We start from the raw sequence: 18,646 nt of genomic DNA on the forward strand, positions 1-18,646 counted from the left end.
CAGGCTAGCCGCAATAAAAATAATTCAATTTACGGAATTAAATTTATGACAAATTACGGAAATAAATTTATGAGACATATACGGGAAAATTCATTAATTTCATTTAAATAAAAAAAAGGTACATTAATTAAAAAAAAATTACATTAAATAAAAAAAATTACATAATAAAAAAAATCGGGCTTCCACACACAAGCCCCCGCCATATTGTACTGCCCGCCCATCTGCCCCCATCCAGACCCCACGGGTACCGTAGGAGTCTGAGACCCTCTCGTCGCTGGAGTAAACTGGTTGTTGTTGTCCATCTCTTGATGTTGCTCTTGTACAGAAATTTAGATAGAGAGAAAACTCGTTAAAACAAATGGTGCAAATGAAAACGACGTGAAAATCGCGAATATATAATGTTTCAAAAATTAAAAAATAATAATAATAATAATAATAATAATAATAATAATAATAATAATAAATTGCGCTGGCCGATCGCTCGCCGATCGTCAGGCATTTGCAATGGCGGCCAACGCCTTCAAATCGGCGTGCGCTCGCCGAATGGCTAACCGATTCAGCGCTCGCCGGTCGCAGTTGTTCGGCTAGCCGACCGGCTAGCGCTGCGATTTGACTAGCCGGTGGGCTAGCCGCCATTGGAGATGCTCTAAGGAGATTGTTTTCTTGCACATAAATGCTTTATACCAACATAAATTACTACCTCCGTCCTCCAAAATTTGCTACACTTTGACCCGACACGGGTTTTAAGAAATGTAATGGAAAGTGAGTTGAAAAAGTTGGTGGGATGTGGGTCCTACTTTTAAAGTATTAGTTTTATAATAAAATGTGAGTAGGAATGAGTTAGTGGGAGATTGTTTTCTTGCACATAAATGCTTTATACCAACATAAATTACTACCTCCGTCCTCCAAAATTTGCTACACTTTGACCCGGCACGGGTTTTAAGAAATGTAATGGAAAGTGAGTTGAAAAAGTTGGTGGGATGTGGGTCCTACTTTTAAAGTATTAGTTTTATAATAAAATGTGAGTAGGAATGAGTTAGTGGAATATGTGGTCCACTACCAAAAATGATAAAAGTGAAGTGTATCAAATTTTTAGGGACGGACCGAAATAGTAAACTGTATCAAATTTTCAGGGACAGAGGTAGTACTAATTAGTAGGACTAGCGTTTTTCCAGGGATGAGGGATACTTGCATGATCATTAGTTTACCAAGAATTATGATTGTATTGGATTAAATGGATTCAGAGTTTTTAGAGGTACGTTAGTGTAGTTTTTAGTAGTTACTCCCTCTAAATTTAGTCAGTTTGACTTAGCCTGGATTTTAAAATATTGTTTGATTTTGTAAAGGAAATTAAGTGAAAATGGGTAAATATTGTGGGGCCACATACTAAAAATAGAAAAAATAAATAAATAAATCTTTGAATAGTGAATGAAAATACTAGTATATTGGTGTAGCTGAAACTTATCAGCTCATTGATGCTTACGGGTACGGGTTATAATTGAAAATTTATATCTAATAGAAACAATAATGCAATTAACTCAAACTTGATTAGTCCACAAACCGACTATAGCTGACCTTTAACCCAAATTAACCAATGAAAGCAAAACGGTGAGCTTAATTGACCCCTTTTATTGTGCATATATAAATCGTGGCCACCACAGTTACATACTTTGGGTCTTGACTAGTGATCACCACGTAGCTAGTCCTTAGTTTAGTAATTGAGTCATGTCAAAAAAGTAAAATGACAAAACTAACAATACTACTCTTATTGAGTTCTTTGGATTTCAGTTGAATTAAGCATTAATTATGATCAATCGCAGTCTTAATTTGTGAATGGCAGCAGAATCGCCACATAGCCACCCAAATATCCATTAGGTGTAAGGCGTTGGGCATATTCCTCATGCATGCAACATTCAAACAAAACTCCATGCACCACTCCACTAGCCAAATGTCATTCATCCATCCTTTACGTGTCCAACCATAAACCCTTTCTCCCCTTTATAAATTTCCCTCATCTATTCTCCGCTTCACATCTCATCCACCCATCACTACAACAATGGCTTCCACTTCCTCTCTTCTTCTCCTAACCTTCCTCTGCGCTGCTCTCCTCAATGCCTCCTCCGCTCTGATCGCCGACCAACAGCAACAGCAAGACCCGGTGTTTCAGAACCCGCAGCAGCACCGCCTCCGCGCCCGCACCGACTGCCGGGTTGAGAGACTCACCGCCCAAGAGCCCACCCTCCGCTTCGACTCCGAGGCCGGCCGGACCGAGTTCTGGGACCGCAACAACCAGCAGTTCGAGTGCGCCGGAGTCGCCGCCGTCAGGAATTTCATCCAGCCCAGAGGCCTCTTGCTGCCCCACTACAACAATGCACCTCAGCTCCTCTACGTCGTCCGAGGAAAGGGGCTGCTCGGAGCCGTGATCCCCGGGTGCGCCGAGACCTTCGAGACCGAGATGCCACAAGGCGAACACTATCAGAGCAGCAGAAGCTTCGTGGACCGTCACCAGAAGGTCCGCCAGTTCAGGCAAGGTGATGTCCTGGCCTTGCCGGCCGGGATCACTCTCTGGTTCTACAACAACGGAGAAGAGAGGCTCGAGACTGTTGCATTGCTCGACACCGGCAGTGAGATCAACCAGCTCGATCACACATTCAGGGTATGTTTATGTTTAAAAAACCAATTTTAATTTCTTGTTTGGCTTCTCATTTAAATTAATTGAATATGCAGAACTTCTTCTTAGCCGGAAAGCCACGAGGCGAAGCACAGAGCTCACAGAGCTACCGCAGCCGGCCAAGGGGAGAGAGCGAAACCGAAAGAAACAACGTTTTCTACCCATTCGACGAGGAGCTTCTTGCAGAGATTTTCAACGTGGACAGAGAGACAGCCAGGAAACTGAAGAGCGAGGATGACTTCAGAGGCCAAATCGTGCGAGCTGACAAGTTCAACATTGTGTTCCCCGGCCAAGAAGAGGAGAGGGAGAGCCGACGCATCTCCAATGGATTCGAGGAAACCTTGTGCAGCGCCAAGCTCAGGCTCAACCTGGATGAGCCCTCCCGGGCCGACATATACAACCCCCGCGGCGGCCGCATCAGCACCGTCAACAGCCACAAACTCCCCATCCTCAACTCGCTCCGCCTTAGCGCCGAGAAAGGCGTCCTTCACAGGGTACATAAATTTAAATTAAACACATTTCATTAATATTTGTATCAAATTGATTAGTAAACATTAATGCAGAACGCCATAATTGCGCCACACTGGAATGTGAACGCCCACTCGGCAATCTACATCACGCGGGGGAGCGGCCGATTCCAAGTGGTGGGGCACAACGGGCGGTCGGTGTTCGACGGCGAGGTGCGTGAGGGGCAGATGATCATAGTGCCACAAAACTTCGTGGTGATCAAGAAGGCGAGCGACGAGGAGGGACTCGAGTGGATCTCCTTCAAGACCAACGACAACGCCATCGTGAGCCCGCTGGCAGGGCGCCTCTCGGCGCTCAGAGCGATGCCGGAGGAGGTGCTGATGAACGCGTACGACATCACGAGGGAGGAAGCCAAGAATTTGAAGTATAAGAGAGATGAATCGAGGATCATGAGCTCCACTTCTAGCAGGCGTTCATCGAGATACCCAAGCCGCCCATGGCCGATTGACTACGCGTTGGATGTGATCAAGTCTATGATGTAAACGAACATAATTAGATATTCCACCAAAGTTACCGTAGCCTTTTTAAATAATGAGGGCTTCACCTCAATACTGCGAGAGGGATGGAATGTGTATCGTTTTGTTTCACTGAATAAAATTTAAGAGATCCTTTTAATGGAGTAGATTTCTTGTTTTTTGTGGTCTTTCGCTTTTTGGATTTTTCTGCTACACACGTCGATGAAATCCTTATTACTGTAGGGAATAAGATCCAAAATCCTAATGGAGTAGGAGTAGTATTTTTTCTCCCGTATAATTCACCACGAATCTTAAATCAAAATTCAAATATTACAATGAAAAATAACATATCCATAAAATATGCGTATACAACCTCTGTCCCGCTTTTGCCGTCCCCATTATTTTTGGGCACTTATTTTATGAAAATCATACTCCCTCCGTTCCAGATAATTTGGGATACTTTGACCCGGCACAGATTTTAAGAAATTTAATGGAAAGTGAGTTGAAAATTTAATGGAAAGTGAGTTGAAAAAATTGGTAGGATGTGGGTCCTCCTTTTAAAGTATTAGTTTTATAATAAAATGTGAGTATGAATGAGTTAGTGGAATATGGGGTCCACTACTAAAAATGGTAAAAGTGGGACAAATTATGTGGGATGACCCGAAATGGAATACTGGGTCGAATGTCATTATTGTTAATCTCTCTATCACATTTTTGTAAAACGAGTGCAGAAACAAAAGTATGACTCTTATCGTGGGACGGAGGGAGTAGTTAAAGTTGAGAAATGACAAAATAAAAGAGGGAATAACTTAGAGAAAGAGTAATCCACCACGAAATCTTCCAATGAAATAACATATTAATACCATTATTTATATTATTGTTAATCTCTCCATCACATTAATAGAGATATGTTTATTTTGGATATGAATTTACACATTAATAGAGATATGTTTCTTTTGGATATGAATTTATATTTGATAATTAAGTGAAAGAAAATAATGTGAAATTAAATAAAATATAGGAATAAAGTAAATTTATTGTTTATATGCTAAAAATAAAATACAGTATCAATTTAAAAGGGACATCATCAAAAGAAATTACAAAATCAATTTTAATAGAGAGTATATTACGATGAGCCTATTAATGTACACTACTTATATTACTAGTCTATTACTAATTTACTACGCCATCACCTTAGGTTTATATTACTATCGCCACCACATTTAACCACCACAGCTAGTATATATTTTAATTTATGTAATATTAAGTTCAATTGTCTGATTATGTTTTTTATTTAAATTGTCGAATTAGTGAGAAATTGACAATCCGATGTAAATTAATGATATTATACCAGTTTAATAATTCTTAGAAAAAGAAATAATATTATGAAAATTTCAATATACTCCCTCCGTCCCATAAAAGTTGAGTAGTATTCCTTTTTAGTCCGTCCCAACAAAGTTGAGTCATTTCCTTTTTTAACAAAAGAAAAAACATCTAATCACTCTTACTTTATTCCATCATTTACTTTACTCTCTCTTATCTTTCCTACTTTTTTTATCTCTCTTATTTATTTAATATAAATTCTTAATCTCCGTGCCCGAAAGTTTTGTCTCAATTTTTATGGGACGGAGGGAGTATTATACTTCAACAAAATATGAGTAAGTACTATGTACTCTGCTTGGCTCTAAATTTTAGGGTTGCATTGAAATTGAAAGAAGAATACATTGTATTCTCTCCGTCCATGAAAAATAGACCATATTTGTCATTTTTTATTATCCACGAAAAACAAACCAAGTTTGAAAAAGGACTTTGTATATGCTACCTAACACAATTAAACACTACTAATAATATGAACCTTACATTCCACTAACACTATTTCTTTCTTACTATTTTTTTCCATCCTCTCTTACTTTTCCAATTCCTCATTAAAACCCGTGTCATTCACAATGTGGTCATTTTTTATAGACGGAGGGAGTATAAAAAGTTACTCCATTTCCAATTTTTATATATCATTTTGGGTGTCCTCAGTTTAAAGCTTCATTTGCCTTTTTTTTCCGTTCTAAGTAAGTAATACCATTATTCAACTAAATTCTTACATATCATTTTGGGTGTCCTCAGTTTAAAGCTTCATTTGCCTTTTTTTTTTTTCCATTCTAAGTAAGTAATACCATTATTCAACTAAATTCTTACAGTCATATTCTATTAATAAATTAATATATAAAAATAGATCTATATTCTATTAATTCAATTTTCTTAATTTTATTTACAAAATAAAATAATTTCTTAAATCATGCACTGAGCCGAGTTTTAATTGGCAGACCGATAGAGTAAAATCATTATACATGCAGATACATCGAAGAGGCATCTGTATCAGCATCTCCACATATGAATGCCACATTACCCAAAAGTGGACAACGTCACCAGCCATGCATAACAAACAAAACAGACATGCACACTTGCATCAGCCAAGTGTATCACCATCTCTCTAACGTGTCAACTCCCACCTCACTCCCTACTTGTATAAATTCCCATCGCCACTTCACACCAACAACCAACAACCTCTTCCAATCTCTCATCACATCACATCACAGCCATGGGTAAAGCTCTCTCGCTCTCTCTCTGCCTAAGCTTCCTGTTCCTCCTCCATGGCTGCTGCTCAGCTCAAATGATGCAGCAGCAGTTCTGGCAGAGCATGCAGAGCCAGCAGCAGCACCGCTTCCGCGCCAAGACCCAATGCCAAATCCAGCAGCTCTCCGCCCGCGAACCCACCCTCAAATTCCAGTCCGAGGCCGGCTTCAGCGAGTACTGGGACACTTCCAGCGCCGAATTCGAGTGTGCCGGCATCGAATTCGTGCGCCACCAGGTGCAGCCCAAGGGTCTCGTCCTGCCCTTCTACACCAACGCCCCTCGTCTCACCTTCATCGTCCAAGGTAGATAATCACTCATTTCTTTCCACATTTTTCGATTTTGAATTACGAATAATGTTTTAAATTGTTTAGGTAGCGGTATTTTGGGGACTGTGATTCCGGGATGTGCTGAGACTTATGAGTCGGAGGCTGGAGCAAGCTCGAGATACTCCGCTCGGGAAGGAGAGGATGTTCGGAGGGGCGACCGCCACCAGAAACTCAGGAGGTTCCGCCGCGGAGATGTCATTGCCTTGCCCGAGGGCATCACCACCTTCGTTTACAACGACGGAGACGCACCCTTGACTTACGTGTCCATGTTGGATATTGGCAATGACAACAACCAGCTTGACTTCAAATTCAGAGTTAGTATAAAATTTAAGACACATTGGAAAATTTTGAAAAATCACTGAAATTGATGGGGTATGTAATTGGTACAGAAATTTGTGCTTGCTGGAAACCCACAATCCATTGAGAGCCAGAAACAAGGGAAAGAATACAGAAACATGTTGTACGGGTTCGACGAGCAGCTTCTGGCGGACGCTTTCAACACCGAGCCGGAGCTGATGAGGAGGCTGCAAGGCAAGGAAGACGAAAGAGGCATCATTGTCCGAGCAGAGAAGCTGAGGATGGTTCTGCCCGAGTACGAGAGCGAAGAGGAGCATTCGCAGAGGCGAGGAAGGCCCTACAATGGGTTGGAGGAAACTTTCTGCTCATACAAAATCAAGAAGAACCTCGACCACCCCACCAGCGCCGACCTCTACAACCCCCGCGGCGGCCGCATCAGCAACGTCAACAGCCAGTCTCTCCCCATCCTCAACTACTTGCAGCTCAGCGCTCAAAGAGGAATCCTCTACAAGAATGCCATAGTGGCGCCACAATGGTGCACAAACGCCCACTCCGCCCTGTACGTGACTAAGGGAAGTGCGAGGATCCAAGTGGTGGGAACCCAAGGGAGGTCGGTTTTCGACGGAGAGGTGAAGGAGGGGCAGCTTCTGGTAGTCCCGCAGAACTTCGTTGTGGTGAAGAAGGCCAGCCAGAACGGATTCGAGTGGATCACCTTCAAGACCAACGACAACGCCATGAACGCCCAACTCGCAGGCCGCCTCTCCGCCATCCGAGCCATGCCCAATGAAGTTCTCATGAACGCCTTCGGCATCTCCCGAGACGAAGCTAAGAGCTTGAAGTTCGGAAGGGAAGAGTCCACTCTCTTCAGCCCGTCGCAGAGATATGCATAAATGTGACCTGTGGAATTTTGAGACAATAAAAGAAACATCTCTCCTTGTGGATATGGGGCACATGTATGTTGTCCATGTGTGGGAGTAGTGTTCTGGATCATTATGTTTGATTCTAATAAATGATAAATCACTTTGCCTCACTCAGCTCCATTTTAAATTAAATTCATATACTTACAACAACAGATAACTGAAGATAAGTAGAGATTTATACGACCACATGTTAGATTATGTTTATAATGGATAAAATGGAAAAATATATAAAATTATTTATATTCTCACTCAGAATAAATATTTGTTAAGTCAATTGATGGACATTAATGTGTTATGGAAGTCGAAGCTGGACTATAAAATGTTTGTCCCTATTATGGAGTTTATTTAGGCACTATGAAAATAGTTATGAAATTATTAAACTATTTCAGTGAAAAATTGAATTCATAGTTATGAAATTATTAAACTATTTCAGTGAAAAATTGAAATTATAGTGATTTATCATATAATTTCAATTTTTTTGTCAATTTGTGAGCTATACATTAGAAGATTGTATTATATGTATCGAGTCAAATAATCTCACATCATCTAACCCCTATTATATTATTAATAATATATTTTAGAAATGTCATACATCCACCCCCTATTATATTATTAATAATATATTTTAGAAATGTCATACATCCACGTAATATCATTCAATGAGAGTAGTTTCTTAATTATATAAAATTTTCAGTTTTGAAATCTTATCAATATATATTACACTATATAAAACAAAGAATAATCATATAATAACAAAATAGTATTTATAAAAGATAAAAAAAATATTATTAAAAATAAATACTATATTAAAGAAATTTAGGGTTTTAGGGTTTGGGGTTTTTTTTTCACAAACGAACAATTTTTCTCTTTGAAATATCTACCAATATGTACTATAATGCTTGAAAAATTAAAAATTAGAAAAATTTAAAATATCGGTATATATGGCATAATACGAGAGTAATTCCAAATAAAAGATTATTTTGCACAATTTTTACTTTATTATTAAAAAGAATAATTTATTTATCTTCATACCATTGTGATAGTTTAAATAAAAATGAATTAAAAAAAATTTATTCCATTCAAATACTATGAATGATTATTCTATCTAAATTGTATTTTGAATTTTTGAACAACCGTGAATATATTCAAGAATAAAATCAGTTACATATTTTCTAAAACAAAATGATTAAGGAAATACTGTAATGGCACAATTTTTCTCTTATAAATGCAAATAGGGTTAAATTAGTCATTGATATATATAATTAATGAAGCTACTAATTCAAACTAATTTGATAGTATTATCTTATTTAAATTTGAAGTACAATTTTTGTTAATTTATCTTTATTCAAAATGTGTACATAGAGATACTCTAAACCAGGATTTAATGAAGACGGTGAACAAGTAGTTATCAGTAATTAAGGTGCTTAACAGCCACCAAGAAATAAATGAGGCATATAATCTTTTCTGATTAATTATGGAAAATGACTGCATTGCCCACTAATTCGTTGACAATATATAACTTTAAGCAAAAGTCAATTCCACGTTCAAAGTTGACATTTAATAAGAACATGAAAGCCTAAATTTCTGATATGCCAAATATCAAGTCTCGGATAATAACTCGGAGAAAGTCAAATTTATGATTTATGGTCTTTACATTATCATTTACTACTAGGTTACCCACTACTAATAGCAATGAAGTTGTCAACTTTGGTGCAGCTGTAAATTACAATTAGGAACCTTTGTTAGTACGTTCACACTCATTGTATGGCTACTATAGGAACAATGTTTCTTCACATTTTCACTCATTTTATAAATTTTTTAAAATAGACCATCCACACTCTAACACTCTCTAGTCAAAGCTTCATTAAAGTTAAGCTTATTTATGCATCTATAAAACAATTATCGAAAGAGTTGTCCATCTTATGCAAGCATCCCTTTTTGATCATATACACTCTTGTGTTACGAGATAAGTTTGCATAATTATCTTGAACGGTTTGTGTAGTTTCAAGAATGGAAGGATTATATAATTATGATTTGTGTGATCAACCACTAAAACTGCCCCCAGGTTTCTGATTCCATCCGACCGATGAAGAGCTCGTGTCTCATTACTTATCCCCAAAGGTACTCGACCTCAATTTCACCACAAAAGCTATTGGCGAGGTTGACTTAAACAAGGTTGAGCCTTGGGATTTGCCATGTAAGGGATATATAATAAGATTTTCTTGATTCTATAAGTGTTTAATCCATATTCTAATCCCAAAATATGTTTCGGATTGGCAGGGAAGGCGAAGATTGGGGAGAAAGAGTGGCATTTTTTTTGTTTGAAAGACAGGAAGTACCCAACTGGGTTGAGGATTAATCGAGCTACGAGTGCTGGATACTGGAAGGCCACCGGGAGGGATAAGGAGATTTACCGAGCAAAAGTCTTGGTCGGGATGAAAAAGACTTTGGTTTTCTATGTAGGGAGAGCCCCTAGAGGAGTTAAAAGCAATTGGGTTATGCATGAATACAGATTACAAGGAAAGAACTACAATATGTTCTCTAAGGTTCACAATCTCCCCTGTTCTTCTCTGTTTTCCCCTGTTCTGCTCTGTTTCCTTTGTTCAAGTGATCAATTTGTTTCTTCAATCTTGCAGAATGAATGGGTAGTTTGCAAAGTATTCAACAAAACTCTAGGAAGAAAGAAAGTCCACATATCAGAAATGTTAAGTAGCATTGAATCTCGTCTTGATTTACCTCCATTGGTGGATTTTTCATCCGGTGATAATACGAGACATATGAATGCCGCTGCTCATGTGACCTGCTTCTCCAATCTACTACAAAATAATCAAGATATATATGTTGAAGAATATACCTCTTCTTCAAACACAAATTCCCTTTATCCGACTTCAATTTTTTCATCTCAACCCAGTCCATATACCGAAAATTTCCATTGCCTGGATTCTGTTTTAAAGCCAGAACAGACAACTCTACCCCGTTTGTGTGGAACAAAGAGCTATTTCAAGAAACAAAACGCTGCAGCTGATTTCTCACATGATAATAGTGAAATGTCTAACACGGTCTCTATGTATGAAGTTGGAGTTGGTCTGTACGATGTTGGTGAAGATTTTTCTATCATTTCAACAGGGCAAATAGATTTAGATTGTTTGTGGAACTACTGAGTTTTGGACAAAGTAGATTCTGGAGTGGCTGAAGATTTGGAGTCAAGTGAAATGTGAACTTTCCTCGTTAGTAGATATTAAGATTAAGATTGTTATTTCTTTATGTAGAAAAATATAATCAAATCCTGTACCTTGGATTCTTCCCTAATAAGCCATTTCTTCAATAATAGTATTATGATTTTGGAGAACTTTTTCTTGTATTCTGAACTTATAATGCTAGATTAATTTGAAATATCTAGTAGGAGTACTACTTTTTTATTAGATGAACTAAATTTTGATGCGCAGGTGGTACTTTTCTCTGTGAGAAAATGAGCCTTGTTACGCCACCAAACAAATTTTGACCCCTCCAAATATGTATTGTATTTTAGTAGGAGTAATATTCTTTACTAATCTGAGTTGGGTAAACCTCTATAGAACAGTTGGTTGGATTGGAACTAATATAAATTCCATCACTAAGCCAACTCCAATTGGACTTGTATTTTAATCTTATTTTTGAATAACTGACAATAGCATCAAATCGAAACACTACAATAGATCAAGGATCATAATTGCGTAAATTGTATGCGAAGACGGAAACATAATCTCTTTTGTATTTGAAGTCAGTTCATACAAAACGATGTACTCCATAGCATATGCAACTTTTAAGAATGAAGATATTTAAACAATTCAATACTGTTTTACTACTCAATACTCATGTTTATTCTCTCCAAAAAAACACATTCATTTTTTATGTACATGTATAAAATTTGATCATTAGGTCTAATTGAAAAAAACAAACATACTGTCGGCCCAACCTGGGGTAATAGGTATGAGCATGTAAAAATCAGTAGGTCCCCCTTTCTTAAATAATGGAACCGCCTCTATAAAAACTTTGGTCCTTCACTAGCTAGTCCATTTAACCGGTACTCCCTCCGTCCCAAGATAAGTGACCTACTTCTTTTCAAGCACGGGATTTAAGGAATGGTATTTAAATAAGTTAAAGTGGAGAGAGTAAAGTATGAGAGAGGGAAAAGTAGAAGAGAGAAGAGAGAATAAAGTAGGTGGGAATAAAGTAAGAGAGATGACTTTTTGCTAAAAATGGAAATAGGTCATTTATAGTGGGACACCCTAAAAAAGAATACAAGTCACTTATCTTGGGACGATCTTGGGACGGAGGGAGTAGTACTTTGTATAAGATTCAAAACTTTGTCTTGGTGAAAGACTCCTATCTTGACTTTATTCTTTTCTATTTCTATTTCTATTTCTATTTCATTTTAATTTTTGCATTGTAGTATATATTTTTTCTCTGTTTTAAAATACTAGTGTTAACACCCGTGCTATGCACGGGACATAATATTTTCAAATAATGAATACAAATTTCTAATGAAATTATAGAAAATAAGAATTCAAAACAATATAAAGATTTACATAATTTTAATTTTGATATAAGAGGAGTAAAATATACTATAAAATAAATGACAAAGAAGAGACGTGTGACTAATGATAAAAGAGTATGAGTTAGTTAGATTTTAGTAATAAACAAATAAATAAAACATGTGTGAGTAGATATCAAAAAGAAAACAATAAGATAAATGGAAAAAAAATAACTCAACAATTGTTATCAATAAAACATAAATATCCGTAAGTTTTGAAAAACTTGTTTGTAAACAACATTTGTAGTGAAATCACCCCTACTAATTAGAATAAATATTCATAACATTTTAAACTATTAATAACATTATAAACAATAACAAAAAGAAAAATGTACTCCTCTCAACTCATTCTAAATGAAACATTTAATATTCAATAAACAGTACCTACAACTTAAAACTATCAACTAAGTGGAGTCAAATAAAATAAAATAAATAAATCATATATTACTAATACCATGCACATGACATAAGATTTTCAAATAATAAAGGAAAACTAAACTATTCAATCATTCACAACTTGTAACTCTTTAAGGAACAATATATAATTGACTCTGACCAAAAAAAGGTTTTTTCAAATATAAACCTACATAAACAATATAGAGCAATATATATTTCAAATAACATCAAATATTGTTAAATAAAACTCCATTTGTGATTTTTTGAATTAGTAGAAATGAGAAACAAATAATACTAATATTTATTTATTCATGATTTGGAAAACAATTTATGCAACCACACCAATATAATATCATAGATCACTAAATAAATACAATATAATATTCTATCTAAAATTATAGAAGAGGAAATATAAAATTAAAAAAATAAGGAAGAGAAGATCGTCTTCTCCACCAACACACAAACCCTCGACACACTTCCACCTCTTCTCCAATCACACCCATCGCACGTTCTTGAAGCCAAATTCTACAGGTAGCACATGATCAAGAAATTATATCAAGTTTCCTCTTTTATCAACAGCCGATTGAAGGATTTAACCGAAGGACCTTCCTCCGCCGGCGTCTGCTGCGACAAAAACGATGGTGACCAAACAGGGCAGATCGGAGTTCAAAAGGAGGAACTTGCTACAACACTTCTTGATCAACCAAAAAAACCATTAAACCAAGCAAATCAAAAACAAATCTGGAGCCGGATCAAGCTCACGAACGACAGCCAAAGAAAATTCGAAGAATACTTCTTCCAAGGTAAAAATCGATTTGAAACTACAAAGATTAGAATGGCTAAATTGTTCAAAGTTTCTGAATTTATCTACTTCAACATAAACTTCAAAAATTTAGATTGTTATGATCTGCATGTGTAAATTATAGATTGGAACTGCGAAATTATGAATACACATAACTCAAAAGTGAAAACTTAATAGCAGATTCGAATCCAGAAATGACTGAAAGCAAAGGACCAAATATCAAATTTTTGAAAGACAAGCCTTTAAATTTCAATGTTTATTAGAAATTTAATTTGGGTAAAGGTGGTGAAAGGTTCTCCTTGTTGTGTGTTTACAGTGTGTTCAAAAGGAAATAACAGGTTCCCTAGGTCCAGCAAATCCACTAGATCACGCGGTCTAGGAACTCGTTGGTCGCAGGAAATCCTGGTCGTCGGACACACAAAACACCTCTTTCAAAAACCCTCAACCACTTTACTAAACCTAGTATAGGGAAGTAGGGATCGATCCCACAGAGAAGGATGCGTAATACTCATGTTCAAGGATTTGGGTGTGTTTTTGGTGTTGGCTGCTGCCACGCATTTTTTTTGGGTTGAGGAAAAAAATAAATAAATTAAACTTGACTTGGGAATCTTTAAAACTCCTAAGCTAACAGCTAGACCTAGGCGAAATTATAAGAGAACGTTGCAAAGGAAATTAACTGCTCAACACTTGATTTAAGAAAACTACTTTAATTACCTAGACCTAGGAAACAAACTGACTGTGGGGACCATGACTGAAAAAGCAGAGTACGAACGAAAAGCTGGCAAAATAACTAACTCTCGTACTAACTAACAGCGACATCATCTTCTACAACCAAATTGCGTAAAACTCATAAGAAAATCAACATGAACGAAATCAAAACAGAGCAAACTAATTCTAAGTCAAATCAATGCATAATGAACGAAGAACTGAACAGATCTGCAGACGCTAGACGAAGCAAAACAGAAAACAAGAAGAAAACTCAAATCCATCTAACAACTTCCTATTCTCGCCTCGAATCCAACCTCAGACGCTAAATCCACTCCGGATCCAAGCGTCCAACACGAACTCCATCCAACGGAAACATTTCATCACTTCAGATTCGAACAACAACCTCCAAACAGTCAATAAACCACAGATCTATCACCAAATTCCCATATCAAACACCACAATATCAAATTAAAACAGAGATTGAAATAATACTTGTAAAAATAAACTTCCAGCAGAGAGATCTACGTAAATCAACTTGAAAATTAACAACTAAACGCAAATCAACAAAGCGAAAAGATAATAAGTATCATCAACAACCAAGTCGACTCCCAAAAGTGAAGTTCGACAGCAAAACGAGTAAACAACTGAAATTAAGAGAAATTGTATCTTCGTCCACACTCGGACGGTGTTGCAACTGCGAAACTTCTAAAGAAAAGTAACCCTTCGTACCCGACTACCCCAGATCTCCCATTCCCAAGTGTGTGTAATGTGTGTGAGCTAAGAAGAGAGTGAAAAAAAGTGATGATGTGCGTTGCATGCTCTTCTATATATAGGCGTTGGAGTGGGGCCCAGCGAGAGATAAGACTTTGTTGCCCTCAGCTATTGACTCCTTTGTCACGCCTTCTTTTCTTTTAAATCCTGCTCACTTCGTTCCTTTCCTTCGCTAGACCATCTCCTTCAGCATTTCCTCGATCTAGCGATTTTTCTTCACACACCTGGCTTAGGAAACGTGTTAGACCCAGCAAATTATAACGTTTTTTCACATATAACCGATGCATGAAATTAGCCTTATCAGGTGGTAACCGTCATGTATTCCACATGTACATTTAGGTACATTTGCTAAAGATTAAATACATATTCCAGACAAAATGGATAATGTAAGGTATAGATGGCTTACCTCATTGATTATTTAAGCTTTCATAAAGAAAATAACTCTTCCTTTATAGTAGAAGATCTCTTAGTTTCTTCATTTGCTTAAATTGAAAATATATATCTACAAAATGAGAAGAAAATTGCTTAGCTGGTTGTGGAATTAAAACCATAGTGTTCTAAAAGTGTAGGTCAATCAATTTACATATTCTTGTCTGACTATAGTATGAGAGTATGGTTTCATCTAAATAGAATACATCTTGCAAATAATTTTTCTTAAAACATGATTGTATGATAAGATTTTGTTGGTTTAGTATACTTTGTGTTCATTTAGTGGATTAAGAGATGTTCAGATTAGAATTAGTGCTAAAGCTTAAACTCTTGTTGATTTCATGTGCCTCAATACTAATATGCCTGGACTAAGAAACTAAAAAAAGCAAACCTCAAAACAAAAACAAAGACTCAAAAAATCATTCATTAAATATTAAACAGAACAATATAGAGACTTTTAATAATTTATAACTTTGATTAACACTTGCAGAAAAAACATTCATTAAAGACCAAAATAAGTTAAGGTATTAGTTTTATCTTACCAACATCAAGTTCATTATTATATACGTAAAACCATTATAAGCCATAAATTTAGCTATTTACTCTTACACCAACATTTGAGAAGCCTCTGCTTTAATTGAGCATTTTTTGCAACATGTATAATGCCAACATTTGTAAAAAATTAGAAAAACTTAATTACAAAGTCAGCTTCTCATTTTCCTCCAAAAAGGATAAAATTGTCTTTTCACCAAACTGACACTTTAGATTAGTAAGATAAAGGTAAAATCCGCTTCTTGATTCAACAATTTTAAACGATTTGTAATTGATTTAGATTTCAGATCGGTTCTAATAGAACACTCATTGTTTTCTACACGATAGCAGATCTGTTCTCATCTGTACAATAGCAGATATGAGGCAAAAAAATGAAAGGAAACGGCACCGATGAAAGCGGTGGAATGTTATATGGGTTTGTAAACTAACAGACGGACGTAAACTGCGAAAGGTAACTAAATTTCTTTTCCCAACCATAGATCAATGATTTTTCTACATCAAACTTTCACAAATTGGTGAAAACATACACAGATTTGAGAAAAAATTCAAAAGCATTCATACTTACAACCCCTGACTCAAAAACGTTTAACAACTTCACAGTAGACATAAATCAATTGTTTTTTCAGAGCATGTTTAAAAATTAAACATAGCAGGCTTCAAAGATTGTAAAATCATATCTGTGTCAAATTCTAATCAAAATAGAGAACTTAAACAGTTCAGTGAGTTATTACAGAAGTTTCCATGTTTGATCCACACTAATAAGATTATTGATTCCTTACAGGTGACAAAATGAGTGAACAAAATTTCCAAAATAAGAGGAAGAAAATACAAAAGGTAAAGAGAGACGAAAAGATTAACATAGAGATTGCAATAGTGCAGATGAGTGATTCATCCATGAGAGACTCTTCAAGTCTACACTTGAAGATATAAGAAGTGCAGAAAACGATGCACATTAAAAGGTAACACATCCAAAGATATTACACAAATCCTGGGCGGTAACTATCTTAATGCCCTTTCTATATCAGATTACATAATAAATAGGTGATATTTATCAATTTGGATTTCAGAGTTAATTAGTTGAAAAGAATAGGACGAAGCTTCTCAATCAAATTCCTTGGAAATATTGTTTGTATTCTCACACTCTGAAATGTTAGATAAAGTAAGTGCATTAAAACGTGGCAGATTTCCAGATTTATAGAAACAGATAGATAGATAGATAGATTGTGAATCTGTCTTATAGTACTAAATTATACCTCTCGATCATGAAGCATACAATCTACAATCTAAGCTAATGATTTCCTCCTTATTCCCAGGCACTGCAACATCAAAGACACGGATGCAACGCACTCTATCACAGAAGAAGTAATCGAAGGATGCAAATTATCAATCAAGGTGCAACACTGAGGCATTGTTGAGTTCTTTTAATATCTCTTTCAACATAAACAGATTCAAAGATTAAACAACAACTAAAACAATGTTGCAGATTGCAGAGAAGTAGAAGGAATGAGATGAAGAAAATTGATCAAAGGGGTACAGAGGGATGGAATAAGATATGGAAAAGCAATTGCAAGAAGGTTACCAATGAGTTTGATGATTTCGATTCAGAGAGGAAGTAAGTGATAGTGAGAGTGTTAAGATAGGGGGGTATTTATAGGACTCCCATCTTTAGCATGCTGGTTAGAAAGATGCATCTTCCCCATAAAAATATAACATAAGAGACCTTTTAGATAATTGCATTGGAAACAATAGCAAATATGAATTTAACACAATTTCTCTCTCTCTTGGAAACTGCTGGAAATATGAATCTCTCTCTCTCTCTTGATTACTAACATATCAACAATTTTTTTTGCAGATATAAATTGTAGTATAATGTTTCCAAGGTAAGATGATACTACTAATATATAGTGGGTTGTATCTTTTTCTCCAAATTACTATACAAAGCGGATTTCTTATTTGTTCTGCAAAAATCTGTATCTTATGCTTGTTTTATTTAGAAAAAAGTGTGACAGCCTATCAAATGTTTGCATTGCCAAATGAAAATTTACGTGGGCTGATAACTGAATTAGGGGATATTCATTATTTTTGGTAGATATAATATGTCATACATACTGAATGAATATTTTACTTAATTCAAAAAAGCTTTATTTTATAGGCTGTCACACTTTTTTCTAGATTTGCTTGTAGATTCTTTGTGTTTAGTGTTGAAAGTAATATTAAATATAATTACTAATACGTCAATAATTTTTTTTAGGGATAAAGGGCATTGGAAATTGATTAATGGATCAGCAGCTTTGAAAGAATAAAATAGATATACATGTTGTAATAGAATAAATTTCTTTAGTAAAGACTGCAAACCTAACAAATATAGGCTCCTTCTATAAATTATGTCTTGATACATACAAAAAAATCAGGTATTAATTAGCTGCCTCCTCTATCTCTCTCTTCTCGGCCTCTCCCCCTCTAATAGCTCTAAATTGAGCCAACTGGATTTACCTAAACTACTCCCTCACATACTGCAATTTTTTCCCACCAAAACAGCTATCAATGGCAATCTTGTTATTTTTACCACAAATCTCACTTTATATCAGTA

General features: G+C 36.1%; 2 protein-coding genes, 1 long non-coding RNA gene and 1 pseudogene across 5 annotated transcripts; all 4 read left to right on the top strand.

Annotated features, from left to right (window-relative positions):
- Window positions 1-2,024: 2,024 nt before the first annotated feature.
- LOC125196411 (cocosin 1-like) lies at window positions 2,025-3,821 on the top strand. Its single transcript, XM_048094914.1, has 3 exons — window positions 2,025-2,656; window positions 2,728-3,165; window positions 3,235-3,821. Exons 1-3 carry the CDS (start codon window positions 2,057-2,059, stop codon window positions 3,679-3,681), a joined length of 1,485 nt encoding a protein of 494 aa, XP_047950871.1. The 5' UTR covers window positions 2,025-2,056; the 3' UTR covers window positions 3,682-3,821.
- A 2,388-nt stretch (window positions 3,822-6,209) lies between these two features.
- On the top strand, window positions 6,210-7,935 carry LOC125197410 (11S globulin seed storage protein Ana o 2.0101-like). Its single transcript, XM_048096148.1, has 3 exons — window positions 6,210-6,584; window positions 6,654-6,922; window positions 6,998-7,935. The coding sequence occupies exons 1-3, from the start codon at window positions 6,248-6,250 to the stop codon at window positions 7,793-7,795; spliced, it is 1,404 nt and encodes a 467-aa protein (XP_047952105.1). The 5' UTR covers window positions 6,210-6,247; the 3' UTR covers window positions 7,796-7,935.
- A 1,900-nt stretch (window positions 7,936-9,835) lies between these two features.
- On the top strand, window positions 9,836-11,062 carry LOC125191990 (annotated as a pseudogene).
- Window positions 11,063-13,239: 2,177 nt separating this feature from the next.
- On the top strand, window positions 13,240-17,972 carry LOC125191844. Of its 3 annotated transcripts, XR_007171263.1 has the most exons (6): window positions 13,240-13,597; window positions 16,387-16,507; window positions 16,838-17,015; window positions 17,370-17,448; window positions 17,540-17,668; window positions 17,909-17,972. It is a non-coding gene; the product is annotated as an uncharacterized LOC125191844 (long non-coding RNA). The 3 variants fall into 3 exon arrangements; XR_007171261.1 differs by lacking the exon at window positions 17,909-17,972 and having other exon boundaries at window positions 17,540-17,803; XR_007171262.1 differs by lacking the exons at window positions 16,387-16,507; window positions 16,838-17,015; window positions 17,909-17,972 and having other exon boundaries at window positions 17,540-17,803.
- Window positions 17,973-18,646: the final 674 nt, after the last annotated feature.

This window comes from Salvia hispanica, chromosome 6 (genome assembly GCF_023119035.1).
Source record: "Salvia hispanica cultivar TCC Black 2014 chromosome 6, UniMelb_Shisp_WGS_1.0, whole genome shotgun sequence".
In the NCBI taxonomy this organism is placed as follows: Eukaryota; Viridiplantae; Streptophyta; class Magnoliopsida; order Lamiales; family Lamiaceae; genus Salvia; species Salvia hispanica.

What these genes read in the sequence shown, in the direction of transcription:
- LOC125196411 (XM_048094914.1), top strand. Translation starts at nt 2,057, where the DNA reads ATGGCTTCCACTTCCTCTCTTCTTCTCCTAACCTTCCTCTGCGCTGCT. An exon ending in AGCTCGATCACACATTCAGG is followed by an intron (nt 2,657 to 2,727) that starts GTATGTTTATGT and finishes TTGAATATGCAG; the next exon opens with AACTTCTTCTTAGCCGGAAA. An exon ending in AGAAAGGCGTCCTTCACAGG is followed by an intron (nt 3,166 to 3,234) that starts GTACATAAATTT and finishes ACATTAATGCAG; the next exon opens with AACGCCATAATTGCGCCACA.
- LOC125197410 (XM_048096148.1), top strand. Translation starts at nt 6,248, where the DNA reads ATGGGTAAAGCTCTCTCGCTCTCTCTCTGCCTAAGCTTCCTGTTCCTC. An exon ending in TCTCACCTTCATCGTCCAAG is followed by an intron (nt 6,585 to 6,653) that starts GTAGATAATCAC and finishes TAAATTGTTTAG; the next exon opens with GTAGCGGTATTTTGGGGACT. An exon ending in AGCTTGACTTCAAATTCAGA is followed by an intron (nt 6,923 to 6,997) that starts GTTAGTATAAAA and finishes TAATTGGTACAG; the next exon opens with AAATTTGTGCTTGCTGGAAA.